At 46.6% G+C, this 16,820-nt stretch overlaps 1 protein-coding gene across 2 annotated transcripts in view; it reads left to right on the top strand.

Moving 5' to 3' along the window:
• The window catches only part of RPN1 (ribophorin I), a 64,215-nt gene extending 48,913 nt beyond the window's left edge, over nt 1-15,302 (top strand). For both annotated transcript variants that reach the window (XM_074033172.1, XM_005571764.5), the window contains exons 4-10: nt 2,051-2,260; nt 4,434-4,626; nt 8,074-8,173; nt 8,894-9,032; nt 9,251-9,370; nt 12,578-12,823; nt 14,682-15,302. In XM_074033172.1, coding sequence (XP_073889273.1) covers nt 2,051-2,260; nt 4,434-4,626; nt 8,074-8,173; nt 8,894-9,032; nt 9,251-9,370; nt 12,578-12,823; nt 14,682-14,864 — 1,191 coding nt within the window. In that variant the 3' untranslated portion in view covers nt 14,865-15,302. The remainder of the gene's footprint in view (nt 1-2,050; nt 2,261-4,433; nt 4,627-8,073; nt 8,174-8,893; nt 9,033-9,250; nt 9,371-12,577; nt 12,824-14,681) is intronic.
• The last annotated feature ends 1,518 nt before the right edge of the window (nt 15,303-16,820 follow it).

The raw sequence follows: 16,820 nt of genomic DNA on the forward strand, positions 1-16,820 counted from the left end.
CCTCAGCCTCCCGAGTAGCTGGGACTATAGGCGCCCACCACCAGGCCGGCTAATTTTTTTGTATTTTTAGTAGAGACGGGGTTTCACTGTGTTAGCCAGGATGGTCTCAATCTCCTGACCTCGTGATCCGCCTCCCGGGTTCACGCCATTCTCCTGCCTCAGCCTCCCGAGTAGCTGGGACTACAGGCACCCGCCACCAGGCCGGCTAATTTTTTTGTATTTTTAGTAGAGACGGGGTTTCACTGTGTTAGCCAGGATAGTCTCAATCTCCTGACCTCGTGATCCATCTGTCTCGGCCTCCCAAAGTGCTGGGATTACAGGCATGAGCCACCGCGCCCGGCCACGCCTGGCTAATTTTTCTATTTTTAGTAGAGATGAGGTTTCACCATATTGGCCAGGCTGGTCTCAAACTTCTGACCTTGTGATCTGCCCGCCTTGGCCTCCCAAAGTTTACAGGCGTGAGCCACCGTGCCCAGCTGCTACACCGTTTTTAAGTGCCTAACTCACTGATTTGATGTCCTAGAGCTCATTTGCCAAGTTTCTATAGTTAAACAGTTAGTTTTTTTTTTCTATTTAATATTATAATATACATCTCTGCACATAACTTTGTATTCTCAGAATTTTCTGAAGTAATGTTTTTCAAATTGAAGGATATGAACATTTAAAAATCTCTTGCTGGTTGGGCACAGTGGCTCATGCTTGTAATCCCAGCACTTTGGGAGGACAAGGTAGGTAGATTGCTTGAGACCACCTTGGGCAACGTGGTGAAATTCTGTCTCTACAAAAAATACAACAAATTAGCTGGGCATGGTGGCATGCACCTGGAATCCCAGCTACTCATAGGGCTTGAGGTGGGAGGATTGCTTGAGCCCAGGAAGTTGAGACTGCATTGAGCCAAGATTGTGCCACTGCACTCCAGCCTGGGTGACAGAATGAAACCCTGTTCATTACAAAAAAAAAAAAAAAAAAAGGGAGAAAAACCTCTTGCTGTAGTTTGCCAAGTAGTTTTTCAAAAGATTTAATCAATTTTTTAGGATTCCAGCTGTGTGAAACTGCTGGTTTCCCTATGCCCTTGCTTGTACTGGCATTAAATGCTATCAAATATGATTATGAGTGAATTGTACTTTTAAAAATCTAGTCATAGAATGAGTAAATAAACTAGTGAATAAACTAGCTGTAAGAGCTAACAAAATAGATTGTCTTTTTCATGGACTTTTCGGAAGCAAGGTGTGTTGGGCCTTATTGAGAGGTGATGTTTAACATATAGAAGAGTGAAATCAGGCTGGGCATGATAGCTGGCTGGGCGGCGTGGTACCTCACGCCTGTAATCCCAGCACTTTGGTAGGTCAAGGTGGGCGGATCACCTGAGGTCAGGAGTTCGAGACCAGCTTGGCCAACATGGTGAAACCCCGTCTCTGCTAAAAATACAAAAATTAGCCAGATGTGGTGGTGCATTCCTGTAATCCCAGTTACTTGGGAGGCTGAGGCAAGAGAATCGCTTGAACCCAGGAGGCAGAGGTTGCAGTGAGCTGAGGTTGTACCACTGTACTGCAGCCTGGGTGACAGAGCAAGACTGTCTCGTCTCAAAAAGAAAAAAAAAAAAAAAAAAAAAGCGAAGTCAGAATTTAGCAGACCTTGTATTGCTACTTAGGTTTATGACCTTGAACAAGGTAATGGAAACTGCTAGGCCTTGAGATTTTTATTTGTCAAATGGGGATAAGTAGTTCTTACTTCATCATATTGTCTTGAGAATGAAATGAGATAATGCACTTATTTAGAACTTATATAACTGCCTGATACATACAGTCAGCTCCAAACACATTAGTTGTTGTTTTGTGTCCTATTTTTTGAATAATATATCATGAACATTTTTTCCCATATGTTAGCAAGAAGTCCTAGTAAACATCATTTTAAAATGTTGCATACGTTGGATACATCATAATTTACCCATTCTGTTGCTGATACATAGGTTGTCTCCAATCAATTTGATTTAAACTAATGGTGATTTCTCTGTTGCCAAAATTTGGACTATTTGTTTCCTTCCTTCCAGGATACTTTTAAAGTACATTATGAGAACAACAGCCCTTTCCTGACCATCACCAGCATGACCCGAGTCATTGAAGTCTCTCACTGGGGTAATATTGCTGTGGAAGAAAATGTGGACTTGAAGCACACAGGAGCTGTGCTTAAGGGGCCTTTCTCACGTTATGATTACCAGAGACAGCCAGATAGTGGAATATCCTCCATCCGTTCTTTTAAGGTATGGAATGTTCAACTTGGACATGTGAGAAACGAGGACTTCATCATAGCTACTTACTCTTTGCTTTTTGAAACTAGCTAAATATATAGGCAGTTGTTTAGGGTTGACTGATGTTCATGTTGTTGATTGGGAGTGTTAGAAACCAACAGAATCTTTAAAAATACCCCCCCCATGACCAGGTGCGGTGGCTCACGCCTGTAATCCCAGCACTTTGGGAGGCCGAGGCGGGTGGATCTCGATCAGATCGAGACCATCCTGGCTAACACGGTGAAACCCCGTCTCTACTAAAAGTACAAAAAATTAGTCGGGCGTGGTGGCGGGTGCCTGTAGTCCCAGCTACTCGGGAGGCTGAGGCAGGAGAAATGACCTGAACCCAGGAGGTGTTTTTTATTTATTTATTTATTTATTTATTTATTTATTTATTTATTTATTTTTGAGACGGAGTCTCGCTCTGTCGCCCAGGCTAGAGTGCAGTGGAGCGATCTCGGCTCACTGCCAGCGCCGCCTCCCTGGTTCATGCCATTCTCCTGCCTCAGCCTCCTGAGTAGCTGGGACTACAGGCACCCGCCACCACGCCCGACTAATTTTTGTACTTTTAGTAGAGACGGGGTTTCACCGTGTTAGCCAGGATGGTCTTGATCTCCTGACCTCGTGATCTGCCTGCCTCAGCCTCCCAAAGTGCCGGGATTACAGGCGAGAGCCACTGTGCCCAGACTAATTTTTGTATTTTTAGTAGAGACGGGGTTTCACCATGTTGGCCAGGCTAGTCTTGAACTCCTGGCCTCAAGTGACCTGCCTGCCTTGCCCTCCCAAAGTGCTGTGATTACAGGCGTGAGCCACTATGTCCGGCCTAAACCATATTTTTTTTTTTTTTTTTTTTTTTGAGACGGAGTCTTGCTCTGTCACCCAGGCTGGAGTGCAGTGGCCGGATCTCAGCTCACTGCAAGCTCCGCCTCCCGGGTTTACGCCATTCTCCTGCCTCAGCCTCCCGAGTAGCTGGGACTACAGGCGCCCGCCACCTCGCCCGGCTATTTTTTTGTATTTTTTAGTAGAGACGGGGTTTCACCGTGTTAGCCGGGATCGTCTCTCGATCTCCTGACCTCGTGATCCGCCCGTCTCGGCCTCCCAAAGTGCTGGGATTACAGGCTTGAGCCACCGCGCCCGGCCTAAACCATATTTTTTAAATGAAAATTTGAATAGAAAAAGGAAAAGCATACTCAGTACCACGCCACCCAAACACAGCTGACATTTTGACCTATTTCTTTGTTCTTTTCTTTTTTTTTTGAGATGGAGTTTTCACTATTGTTGTCCAGGGCTAGAGTGCAATGGCCCGATCTTGGCTCATTGCAACTTCTGCCTCCCGGGTTCAAGCAATTCTCCTGTCTCAGCCTCCTGAGTAACTGGGATTACAGGCGCATGCCCCCATGCCCGGCTAATTTTTGTGTTTATAGTAGAGGTGAGGTTTCATCACATTGTTCAGGCTGGTCTTGAACTGCTGACCTCAGGTGATTCACCCGCCTCGGCCTCCCAAAGTGCTGGGATTACAGGCTGCTGGGATTACATGCGTGAGCCACTGTGCCCGGCCCTTTTGTAATGTTTTAAAAAACATTTTATCATATTGCATATAGTTTCTAAATCTTTTTTGTCTTATAAATGAAATCTGATAAACTTTTTTTTTTAACTTAGGTATGATAGAAGGGGTCAGTATGTGAAGAAAGGTGTTATCCCTTCCTCCCATGATCAAAATACACTGACAGATTTAGAAGATACAATGAAGAATATCAAGTAGAAAAACCCTTTCTGTAACCCTACCACCTAGTAATTTGATGAAATTTCTTCCATATTCCATCTTTATTTGCAAAATAACTTGAAAGATTATTTTTACCTTTGTATCAAGTCTTCAGTGTTCACAAAGGTATTTGCAATTCCCTTAATTATTTACTGTTTAGAAGAATTTGGGTAGTTAGCACCCTTGATTGAGAGGTTGACGCAATTTCTAGAAATTCTGAAACCTTTGTGGGAAAGTTAGACTTTTTTAGGTTGTGTTTGGGGACTGTTTTAATTAAGTAGTACCATGTGAGGATCTTGGTGCAGAAAGTCTTCTGTGTTTAGGATCATTTCCTCTTTGAGCTGACTCCTGGAGTTACAGAAGGGCATATCTACTCTCTTGCAGACCATCCTCCCTGCTGCTGCCCAGGATGTTTATTACAGGGATGAGATTGGCAATGTTTCCACCAGCCACCTCCTTATTTTGGATGACTCTGTAGAGATGGAAATCCGGCCTCGCTTCCCTCTCTTTGGCGGGTGGAAGACTCATTACATCGTTGGCTACAACCTCCCAAGCTATGAGTACCTCTATAATTTGGGTCAGTCTTCAATAGCAAGGGAGGAACTAACCTTTTCTTTAATTTTGTGCATTTTTTTTCTTTCAATTACCAGTCTTTATAGATAGGGAGTGTTCATTTGTCATTCTTAGGAAGACTGGTTTATCAGGAACTTTTATTAAGTGGGTACAAGTTACTATTGTAAAAGTAATACATGCATTTGATAGTCAATTCGAACAGCATGTAAAAGTCCTCTCCTTGTAGTTCTGTCATCAGATGGAACTGCTTAAATTCCTTTAAATAGTTTTTGAGTTATTTAAAAAATAAAATTCAGAGAATAATAAAACACACTTTTATATGAGCACCCAGAACTAACGATTGTAAACATTTTGTCGTATTTTCTTCAAGTCTTTCTTTTTTTTGAGACAGAGTCTCACTCTTGCCACCCATGCTGGAGTGGAATGGTGCGGTCTTGGCTCACTGCAACCTCAACCTCCCGGTTGAAGTGATTCTCTTGCTTCACTCTCCCGAGTAGATGGGATTATAGGCGCCCACCACCACGCTCAGCTAATTTTTTGTATTTTTAGTAGAAACACGGTTTCACCATGTTGGCTAGGCTGGTCTTGAACTCCTGACCTCAGGTGATCCACCTGCCTTGGACTCCCAAAGTGCTGGGATTATAGGTGAGAGCCACCATGCCCAGCCAAGTCTTTTTTTTTAAACCTTTTTATTGAAAAATAAGATATAGAAAACCACACAAAAATACATATAGTTCAGTGAATTATTATAAGAGGAACACCTTGTGCCTCTCTCCACCCCTTCCCGTCAATAAACCAAAATTTGCTAGCTACTCAAAAAGTGTTCCATGCACCTCTTCCTTCTCCATAAAGTAATCACTTCCCTGACTTTGAGTAATCACTTTCTTGAATTTCTTTGTAGTTTTAACACCCAAGTATATGTCTCTATATACTATACCTTAGTTTTGCCCTTTTCAATCTCTTCAATTTGTCTTATCTATTAATCTTTTTTTTTTTTTTTTTGTTTTGAGACGGAGTCTCGTTCTGTTGCTCAGGCTGGAGTGCAGTGGCGCCATCTCGGCTCACTACAAGCTCCGTCTCGCGGATTCACGCCATTCTCCTGCCTCAGCCTCCCGAGCAGCTGGGACTACAGGCGCCCACCACCACACCCAGCTAATTTTTTTTGTATTTTTTAGTAGAGACAGGGTTTCACCATATTAGCCAGGATGGTCTCGATCTCCTGACCTTGTGGTCCACCTGCCTCAGCCTCCCAAAGTGCTGGGATTACAGACGTGAGCCACCGCGCCTGGCCTGTCTTATCTATTAATCTGCAGTTAACTCCTACATCTATTTTTCTTGGCGCGATCTCCGCTCACTGCAACCTCCGCTTCCTAGGTTCAGGCGATTCTCCTGCCTCAGCCTCCCGAGTAGCTGAGACTACAGGCACCTGCCATCATGCCTGGCTATTTTTTGTATTTTTAGTAGAGATGGGGTTTCACTACGTTGGTCAGGCAGGTTTTGAACTGACCTCAAGTGATCCACTTGCCTTGGCCTCCCAAAGTGCTGGGATTATAGGTTGAAGCTACTGTGCCAGGCCCGTTTTTTCATTTAAAACTTTTCTGGGAGGCTGAGGCAGGAGAATTGCTTAAGCTCAGGAGTTTGAGACCAGCCAGGGCAACATTGTTAAAACGGGTTTCTACAAAAAAATTTTTTTAAGTGAAAAATTATCTGGCTCACACCTGTAGTTTTAGCTACTCGGGAGGCTGAGGCCAGAGTAACACTTGAGCCCAGGAAGTTGCCCTCTATCCTGGGTGACAGAGCAAGACTCTGTCTCTAAAAAATAATTAAAGTAGCTTTTCTTCGCATTTATCTTAAAGCATTATTGTTTGTTGTTATTCACTTTAATCCATCTATATTCACTCTAATCTATCTAGCTTAGCCTTAATTCCTAAAATGCTTTTTATTTCTAATTTATTTACTTATTTACTTATTTTTTTGAGATGGAGTCTCACTCTGTCACCCAGGCTGGAGTGCAGTGGTGCAGTCTCAGCTGACTGTAACCTCCCAGGCTAGAGTGCAGTGGCGCGATCTCAGCTCACTGCAACCTCCACCTGCCAGGTTCAAGAGAGTCCCCTGCCTCAGTTTCCCGAGTAGCTGGGACTACAGGCGCGTGCCACCATGCCCAGCTAATTTTTTATTCTTAGTAGAGATGGGATTTCACTGTGTTGGCCAGGCTGGTCTCGAACTCCCGACCTCAGGTGATCCACCTACCTCGGCCTCCTAAAGTGCTTGGGATTACAGACGTGAACCAGCACGCCCAGCCTGAATTTTTCTAATTGTTTACATTGTTCTTGCATCACTTGTGTCATTTTTTAAATACCTTTAGCTTGTTTTGGAATAGCAGGAGCAGTCTCCTGGTTCATTTTTATGGACGTCTTTCTGGCATGTTTTCATTTTTCTTATAGGGATGTTCTCATTTCCATCCCATTTTTCTTATATAACTTATTGTTTTCTTCTTCCTTTTTTTTTTTTTTGAGATGGAGTCTCGCACTGTCGCCCAGGCTGGAGTACAGTGGCACAATCTCAGCTTACTACAACCTCCACCTCCTGGGTTCAAGCAATTTTCTTACCTCAGCTTCCCAAGTTGCTGGAATTACAGGCATGTGCCACCACACCTGGCTAATTTTTGTAGTAGAGACAGGGTTTCACCATGTTGGCCAGGCTGGTCTTGAACTCCTGACCTCAGGTGATCTGCCAGCCTCTGCCTCCCAAAGTGCTGGGATTACAGGCATGAGCCACTGTCTGTTGATCATTTTTAATGTGACCTTTCCAAAGGAGGGATGGTGTAGGGTGGCTTTTGTACCTTCCCAGATCTCTGCTATTTTAGTGTGGTATACTGCAAAAACACGTGACTTGATTTCTGAGCTTTCACCTGCGCGGTTTTTGAGTTCCATTGTCCCTGTCATGCTCAATTTTGATTGTGTTGAGCGGTTTCTTATTGTAGGGCACTGTCCCAGAAGGGGAGTTCTGCTCTCAGGGACTAGACTGCTGCAGACTCGTGACCTTCTGCAGGCCTGTTTCACTCACCATTAGGCAGGGCATGAGTGCTCCGAGTTTCAGCCACTCCTCACATTGGCCTTCTGTGCTCTCTAGGGAATCCCGGTTGTGTGTTTTGGGGTTCTGCTGTTCTCAAGCACACCAGTTGCCCTGTTGCTTCTCTCTGCTTTCTCCTTTACAGACACTGATAACGTGAAGGTCTTGTGGCTGTCGGTGTTTTGACCCCCATCCCTGTCTCTGTGTTGTGTGGTTCAGTAGAGATACTTTGTTGCCTGGTTTTGTTGTAAACATGGTCCGTGGGTTTTTGGTTTTGCTGTCTAGTTGCTTTGTCTTTATGTGAGCCCCTGTACTTCTTTCTCTCCTGCCCATTTGATCTGTTTTCCACATCATTGCTTATGCTTGCTTGATCCTTCAGGTGACCAGTATGCACTGAAGATGAGGTTTGTAGACCATGTGTTTGATGAACAAGTGATAGATTCTCTGACTGTGAAGATCATCCTGCCTGAAGGAGCCAAGTGAGTGTGACTGTTCCTTTCCTTTGCACCTGATTTTTCTGGTTGTACCCTTGTGGTACTCTAATGGGAGCGTATGTTCTAGGGGCACAGTCTTTGTGTCACTTTGCTCTAGATTTACTTTATCAGGGAACATCTACTTGGCCTCTCTTGAGTGACATGTCCACTCTGACTGACAGAATGAGAGACCCCTTGATTTTCTTCCTGTGGAGAACATTCCATAGGGGAAGGATAGTTCCTCACGTAAATCCAGGTTGTGCTGTTTACCAGGAGAAGGGACAGTGGGCCTGGGCAGACAAAAGCAGGACATGTCCCCTGCCCCGTAAGAAGCTCTTATTCATGTGAAGAGAAAGAACATTCAGAACAGCCCGTGAGGCATCTGTTCAAGCCCCCGAGGGACTCACTGGGTCGGATGTACAGGAGAGCTGTGTCAACTTTGTGACTCAAAGGAGTGGGGCCAGTATCTGTGAGAACTTGGGAGTGGAAGATTCAGAGGGACAGTTGTTGTCCCAGCAGACAAGGGCTTTAAAACAGAGGGCTCTGTGGCACTGGCTCCCCTGTCTCAAGAGAGTGGGTGTTCTCCATAGCTGGGAAGGGAGCAGAGTGGAGGAGTGTAAACTTAGTGACCTTGAAAGGCCCCTTAGCCTTGGAATTCTCTGATTCTAAACCTGGTTTATTGGAGTAGTTAGTTGGAGGCTATGTTTTATTCCCATCTTCTTCCAGGAACATTGAAATTGATAGTCCCTATGAAATCAGCCGTGCCCCAGATGAGCTGCACTACACCTATCTGGACACATTCGGCCGCCCTGTGATTGTTGCCTACAAGAAAAATCTGGTGGAACAGCACATTCAGGACATTGTGGTGAGTGGCTCCACTGTTTGCCTTCCATGTCATCTTCCCCAGACAGTGAGCTCTGGGGCCAGGAACTCACTCCCCATCCTTCCTTGGGCTGGAGTCATTTGAGCTCACAGCGTCTTCTGGTCTTAGGGTGGGGCAGCAGGTCAAGTGGGCCAGCCTGGGTGAGTCTAGGCTCCCGTGTCCCTGCAGCTCCAATGAAGCTGTCCTCTTGCTTCTCCCAGGTCCACTACACGTTCAACAAGGTGCTCATGCTGCAGGAGCCCCTGCTGGTGGTGGCGGCCTTCTACATCCTGTTCTTCACCGTCATCATCTATGTTCGGCTGGACTTCTCCATCACTAAGGTACCCTCTCAGCCTTCTTCCTACTTGTCATTTGTGTCCTTGGTAATATTTTGCCAGCTTGAGCACTGATCCTCACAGTGAGCCCAGGGCAAGACGCCATGGCCAGAAGACCTCTGCCTGTGCTCATCCTTGCCAGAAGGGTACTTTGTTTTTGTTGCTTGTGGTCACCAGCACAGGAGGTTAAGTCCCTGCTTCTGTCTTGTTTTGTCTCTGGAGACAGAGTAACTTGGATGCTCAGGTGAGGTAGGAAAAACGAAAAGATTGGTGCTTGTTGTTTAGCTGTTTTGCTTCTTGTTATTCAGTGGAACTTGGGAGGTGGAACTCCCCTCTTAGTCCCCTTGCCAGTGTCCCCTCTCCCTTCCCCTGTGGTGATCCCTTGTTGGGAGCAGAAACCACTAACCTGGCCCCATCAGCACCCTTCTCCCCACCCCCACTCTCTGCTCCCTGACAGACAGGCTCCGTGACTCCTTGGTCCTCCCCAGGCTGCACTGCCATTATCCTCAGGTCATCCTCTTGGTCTTTTCTTCCTTCTTTCCTCCATTTCTCATTCTCTCATTGTTCCTTAGGGCTCTTGGCACCATGCCCCAGGGTAGGTGCTAGTACCAGGCACTTATTGTAGTCAGGTGGGTGAGGCCTGGGGGAGGAGATGAGCATAGCTGGTGCTTGAGGACTGTGGGAATGTGATGACAGGCACAGGGTGTGCTTTTTTCTATTTTTTTTTTTTTTTGAGATGGAGTCTCGCTCTGTCTCCAGGCTGGAGTGCAGTGGCGCTATCTCCGCTGACTGCAACCTCTGCCTCCTGGGTTTGAGCGATTCTTCTGCCTCAGCCTCCTGAGTAGCTGGGACTACAGGTGTGCACCAAGGGTGTGCTTTGAATGGGGCAACCTGGCAGGCCCCAAGGCTACCCTGAGGAGGTGACAGGCAAAGAAGGTGGGGAAGGGCATTCAGCTGGAGGGGCTGATGTTTTTGAGACAGCAGGGAGGGGTTTTGGTAGGACCTGTGAGCAAAGATGTTGATCCAGCTGAACTGTGTGGGTCCACTTATATGTAGATGTTTTTATGTTTTTCTTTTCTTTTTTTTTTGAGACGGAGTCTTGCTCTGTTGCCCAGGCTGGAGTGCAGTGGTGTGCTCTCGGCTTGCTGCAACCTCTGCCTCCTGGGTTCAAGCAATTCTCCTGCCTCAGCCTCCTGAGTAGCTGGGACTACAGGTATGTGCCACCACACCCGGCTAATTTTTTGTATTTTTAGTAGAGACGGGGGTTTCACAGTGTTAGCCAGGATGGTCTCAAATCTCGTGACCTTGTGATCCGTCCGCCTCGGCCTCCCAAAGTGCTGGGATTGCAGGTGTGAGCCACTGCGCCTGGCCAGATTTTTTTCAATCAAATGCAGATAGGAAATACAATACCCAATACAGTGTTTGAGGGATCTGAAACCAAATATGTGGAGGGCTGACTTTTTGTATGCTTGGGTTTTGCAGGGCTGACTACAGGACTTGAGTATGTGCAGATAGTCAGAGAGTGGGGGACCTGGAGGAATAACTGTGTGTGTGTGTGTGTGTGTGTGTGCGCGTGTGTGCGTGCGTGCATGCATGCGTGTGGGTGTGTGTTTAATTATTTTTGCTGAATCATTGGAGGTTAAGTTGTAGACATTGTGCCCCTTTACCCTTGAATAGTTGAGCATGTGTGTAGCCTGAGAGCAAGGGTATTCTCTTACATAATCACAATATAATGATCAAATTCAGGAAATGTAATGTTGCTAAAAATCTGGTAGAACAGCACGTTCAGAACTTTGTGGTAAGTGGCTCCACTGTTCTGCCTTCTGTGCCTTCTTCCTCAAAGAATGGATAGTGTAATTAATTAGTTAATTAATACTATTAATTGGCCAGTTAATTAGTACTGTTGACCAACATGGAGTCCATAATTTTGCTGACTGTCCCCTGATCAATCACAGCTCACTGCAGCCTGGAACTCCTGGGTTCAAGCCATCCTCCTACCTCATCCTCCCAGGTAGTTTGGGAGCATGCCATCATGCCCAGCTAATTAAAAAAAAGTTGTTGTCTTTTTTTTTTTTCGAGACAGAGTCTCACTCGGTTACCCAGGCTGGAGTGCAGTGGCACGATCAGGGCTCACTGCAGCCTTGACCTCCTGGGATACAGTGATCCTCCCATCTCAGCTCCCTGAGTAGCTGGGACTACAAGCATGTACCACCATGCCTAGCTAATTTTTTGTATTTTTATTAGAGACAGGGTTTCGTCATGCTGGCTAGGCTGGTCTCGAACTCGTGGACTCAAGCAATCTGCCTGCCTTGGCCTCCCAAAATGTTGGGATTACAGGTGTGAGCCACTGTACCTGGCCAACATTTTTTTTTGTAGAGATGGAGTCTCCTTATGTTACCCAGGCTGGTCTTGAACCCCTGACCTCAAGTGATCCTCCTGCCTCAGCTGCCCAAAGTGTGGGGATTATAGGTGTGACCCACCATTCCTGGTTCTTTCTTTGTGTTTAATAACCTTGACATTTGTAGTGTAGAGACCAGTTTTATAGAATGTCCCTTAATTTTGGTTTATCTAATATTTCCTGCTGATTAAATGGGCAAGACTGCTGTAATGTATATGCAGGGCACACTGACATTATCATCCTTGTTCACATCTATCTGCCTGCCTTACTGGACTGTGAAGTAAAAAGTCTGCTTCATCTTTTTTTTTTTTTTTTTTTTTTTTTTGAGATAGAGTTCACTCAGTCGCCCAGGCTGGAGTGTAGTGGCACAATCTTGGCTCACTACAACCTCCACCTCCCGGGTTCAGGTGATTCTCCTGCCTCAGTCCCCTGAGTAGCTGAGATTATAGGCGCCTGCCACCATGCCCGGCTAATTTTTTTTTTTTTTTTTTTTAGTAGAGATGGGGTTTCACCATATTGGTCAGGCTGGTCTTGAACTCCTGACCTCGTGATCCGCTTGCCTTGGCCTCCCAAAGTACTGGGATTACAGGCATGAGCCACCAGGCCCGGCCGGTCGGCTTCATCTTTATGGCCCTAGTTTTGCCCATTGCTGAACCTGGTCCAGATTAGGTGTCAGTAGGGGTTTGACTCTGACTTTCCAAGAAGGTGGCATTTCTTTTTTGGATGGCTGGTGGTGGCAGATGTTCTTTGGGAGATAAGATCGGAGTGGACCCAAGCCTGGATGTTGTCACACATGGTGCCTCTCCTTCCTTCAGGATCCGGCTGCTGAAGCCAGGATGAAGGTAGCCTGCATCACAGAGCAGGTCTTGACCTTGGTCAACAAGAGAATAGGCCTTTACCGTCACTTTGACGAGACTGTCAATAGGTACAAGCAATCCCGGGACATCTCCACCCTCAACAGTGGCAAGAAGAGCCTGGAGACCGAACACAAGGCCTTGACCAGTGAGATTGCACTGCTACAGTCCAGGCTGAAGACAGAGGGCTCTGATCTGTGTGACAGAGTAAGTGTCGGGCATCACTGAGTTGCTTGGCTTGGGGCTCTCCATGCCTCACTGCTCTGTCTAGGGCAGACACTAGGCAACTCTCTTGCTTACCTGCATGCTTGTGGGATGAGACTGCATCTGGCCATAGCTTTTCATGTGGTGCCAATCCTTGTGGAGGAACAAGGGATTTTGGGGTCCTGGTTGTGAGCTGGGTGTGGAGGAAGCTCTGCCAGCCTCCTCAGCACTGTGTGCCCATTTGGCCAGTATTGAGAGTAGCTGCATCCTCTCCTGGAGGCCAGACTGTTGTAGGTCCCAGGCCGCTTATGTCATGGTAAAATGAACCTAGACTTTAGAATCAATAGGTTCGAATCCAGGCTCTGATTCAGAGTTCGTAAACCTGGCCAAGTCACCTAACTTCTGTGCCTCAGTTTCCTCATCTGTAAAATGGGAATGCTGTTAGCCCCTCATAGGGGTTGTGAGTGTAAAATGAGTTAATGCATGCAAAATATTCAGAACCCTGCCTGATACAAGCTATGTAAAGGAGTTATCTGTAAATGAGGATAGTAACCTTTTCGCAGAGGTGCCCCTCAGAGTCACTGACTCCCTGTCCACTTCCTGGCATTCCCTCTCCTCACCCTATGTGAATTTCCTCATAGTGCCTACCACTTTTTTCTATCACCCAGGCTGGAGTGCAGTGGTGCGATCTCGGCTCACTGCAAACTCCGCCTCCTGGGTTCATGCCATTCTCCTGCCTTAGCCTCCCCAGCAGCTGGGACTATAGGCGCCTGCCACCACGCCCGGCTAATTTTTTTGTATTTTTAGTAGAGACAGGGTTTCACCGTGTTAGCCAGGATGGTCTCGATCTCCTGACCTCGTGATCTGCCCGCCTTGGCCTCCCAAAGTGCTGGGATTACAGGCGTGAGCCACTGCGCCCGGCCTCACTTTTTTTGTTGTTGTTTTTGAGACAGGGTTTCACTCTGTTGCCCATGCTGGAGTGTAGTGGCGCAATCTCAGCTCACTGCAAGCCCCACCTCTAGGCTCAAGCAATCCTTCTACCTCAGCCTCCCAAGTAGCTGGGCTCACAGGTGCACACCACCATGCCCAGCTAATTTTTTGTATTTTTTGTAGAGATGGGGTTTTGCTATGTTGCCCAGGCTGGTCTTGAACTCCTGAGCTCAAGTGTTCTGCCTGCCGTGGCCTTCAAAGTGCTGGAATTACAGATGTGAGCCACCATGCCTGGCCCACACCTACCACTTTCTGAAACAATTTATTCTTCTACTTAAGTGTGAATTATATGTCAGCATCTAAGGGCAAGATCCCTTATCTGTCCTTAGTGCTGTTTTCTGGAACCTAGAATTGTGCCTTGCGCCATGGCTTACTAATTTGTTGAATGTTGAATGAATGTGACTATACCAGTCCTCAATGTGACATACAGTAGGTGACAATGGCTGTCACCCCCCCTTCCCTTGCCATTGATCTTTTGCCTAATTGAATCCCTGGACCTAATTTGGCAAGCTGCAGGGAGAGAAGTGACGTTCATAGAGGAGCTGCTATGTGCCAGGGCGCGTGCCAGGTGCTGCCAAGTACTTTCACACTCAGTCCTCAGAGTCCTGGAACATAGATGAGGCCCAGGGATGGTGCAGGGCTTGTTCACAAGGGCGTAAGAACAGGGCTTGTGGGTGGTGAAGTTGGCATTTGAAGCCAGGCCTATCTTCCTCCATAGCCAGCCCTGCTGCCCTGGGACACTGTGCTGTTGGCTGCATTTGTGGCTGATCCCTGTGGAGCTCTGGGGTCTATAAGCCTGGGAGATGGTGGGGCCTGCCGACTGGGGTGGGAGGATCGCTCACAAGTCCTGCCCTGCTCTTACCTCGGCCAGGTGAGTGAAATGCAGAAGCTGGATGCACAGGTCAAGGAGCTGGTGCTGAAGTCGGCGGTGGAGGCTGAGCGCCTGGTGGCTGGCAAGCTCAAGAAAGACACGTACATTGAGAATGAGAAGCTCATCTCAGGAAAGCGCCAGGAGCTGGTCACCAAGATCGACCACATCCTGGATGCCCTGTAGCCCCTGCCCGCATCCTCAGGGAGGCCCAGGGTGCCTGCACTTTGCAGTGGCAGGCAGAATGGGTGGTAGTGGGAGGTTGTGCATGGAGGCCAGTGAAGGCTGACATCTGTAAAAGGCCTTCAAGGAAGAGAAACCAGGCCCTGCCTCAGGCAGTGTGAGAAGCTTGCTGTTTGTCCTTAAATCTTTCCTTTTTTTTAAAAAAAAGAAAAAAAAACTCCAATTAAAAACAAAACATCTTTGTGTTTTGAACAAAGGAATTTTCAATATTTGATTGGTATTCTGTTCTGAAGCTAGGGTATTTTTTCAGCCTATAAAGCCCCCTGTTTTATGCCCTTCTAATTCCTGATGTTTGGGTATTTTGTGAGTGCATGTGTTTTTTTTTTTTTTTTTTTAAAGTGTGTGTGAACAAATGGAAATAAAGCAGGGACTGTGAACATTTGTTTTTGGTCTGTTGAAGATCTCTCATAATTCTTAATTTTGGGAATAGTGCTTTTATCAAGTGCTTTTTATTTACTAAATAATGGATTTGCTTCTCAGCAGGTTTGTAAGGCAAGTATTTACATTTTACTTATTAGAACACTGAGGTATTCTAGTACCAGAGTGTTGAAAGAGGTGAAGTGGCTTAGGTCACAGAATGGAGTAGTGGAGTAAGGCCTCCGTTTTTGTAGTTTTTGCATCCTTCCTGTGAGTCCTGTTTTACTCAGCATCAAGGCAACAGTGATGAGCAAAGCAGAGAGAGTTCCTCTCAAGGGGCAAGGGATTGAAAGGTCAGGTGGAGAATCAACAGTGCCAGTGAGTGCCAGGCTTTCTGCCCCTCTTTCCTCTCTGCAGGGGTTCACTCCCTGTCTCCACCTAATGAATTCCTGCTCAGCCTCATGCAACATCTTAAGGTTACTGTGTCAGGAAGCCATCCACAGCCTGCCACACTCAGTCGACTCCTGTGGTACCCTCTTGTTTTCCTTTGTACCTCTTCTCCACCTCATATACCACAGTTGGAATGTGTGTGATTACTGAACTAGCTTCAATAGGGCAGGAGTTTTATCTGATGTGCTCATCTTTATGTTAACAGCTAGGTGTTCAGACCAATCTATGACACGTAGTTGGGTTACTGAATGTTTGCATGAGTGGCTTACAAACAGCCTAAATATTGACAGGTGGGTTGAGGGATTACTGGGGAAGTCTGTAGAAGACCAGTTGTGAGGAACTGATACTGAATTCTGTTTCAGACATGGCAAAATGGAGGTGCTTGGGACATCCAAGTGGGAATGTCCCTGGGGAGGTGGATACTCAGGCCTGGAACTCTAAGGTCTGGTGTGACAGTGGTAAATGTGGGGCTGCTGGGCCTAGACAAGGTTATGGAAAAGGTGAGAAAGAGGCTGTGGCAGGGGACAGTGCCTAGGAAGGGTGTAGAATAAGAAGAGATCCAGAACTGAACATTAGGATGATGAAGTAATAGTGGCCACTTGGGTTGACAAAGACCAGGACTGTCCTCACCTGGGACGAGAAAGACCAGGACTACGTAGTGTCATGAAGCCAATTGGAAAAATGTTTCCAGGAGTGAACCATCAGCAAATGCTGAAGAGACCGAGCAGTGCCTTTTGGCTATAGGAGTGCATCACTGAAGCTTTTTATTTACGCATTGGTGACTTGAGAACTGTGTTGGTGTGGGGATGGGAATTGGACCGATGTGAGGCTTTCTTTGAATCCTGACAATGCATTTCGCAAACAGGCTGGGAATGGGATGAGTGAGGGCCTACAGAAGGATGTGCAGCTTGAATGTTCTATTCTAAGGTGGGAGACACCAAGTGTGTTGAATGCCACTGGGAAGGATCCAGTTGAAAATGAGAAGCTGAACATAGGGATTAAGAGATTGTGCAGGGGAAAATGGGGGATCCAAGGACAGTGGAAGAATGGGAGGAGCAAGAAAGAAGAACCTCCAGAATGGGGCTCTGCAGT

Source organism: Macaca fascicularis, chromosome 2, assembly GCF_037993035.2.
Source record: "Macaca fascicularis isolate 582-1 chromosome 2, T2T-MFA8v1.1".
In the NCBI taxonomy this organism is placed as follows: Eukaryota; Metazoa; Chordata; class Mammalia; order Primates; family Cercopithecidae; genus Macaca; species Macaca fascicularis.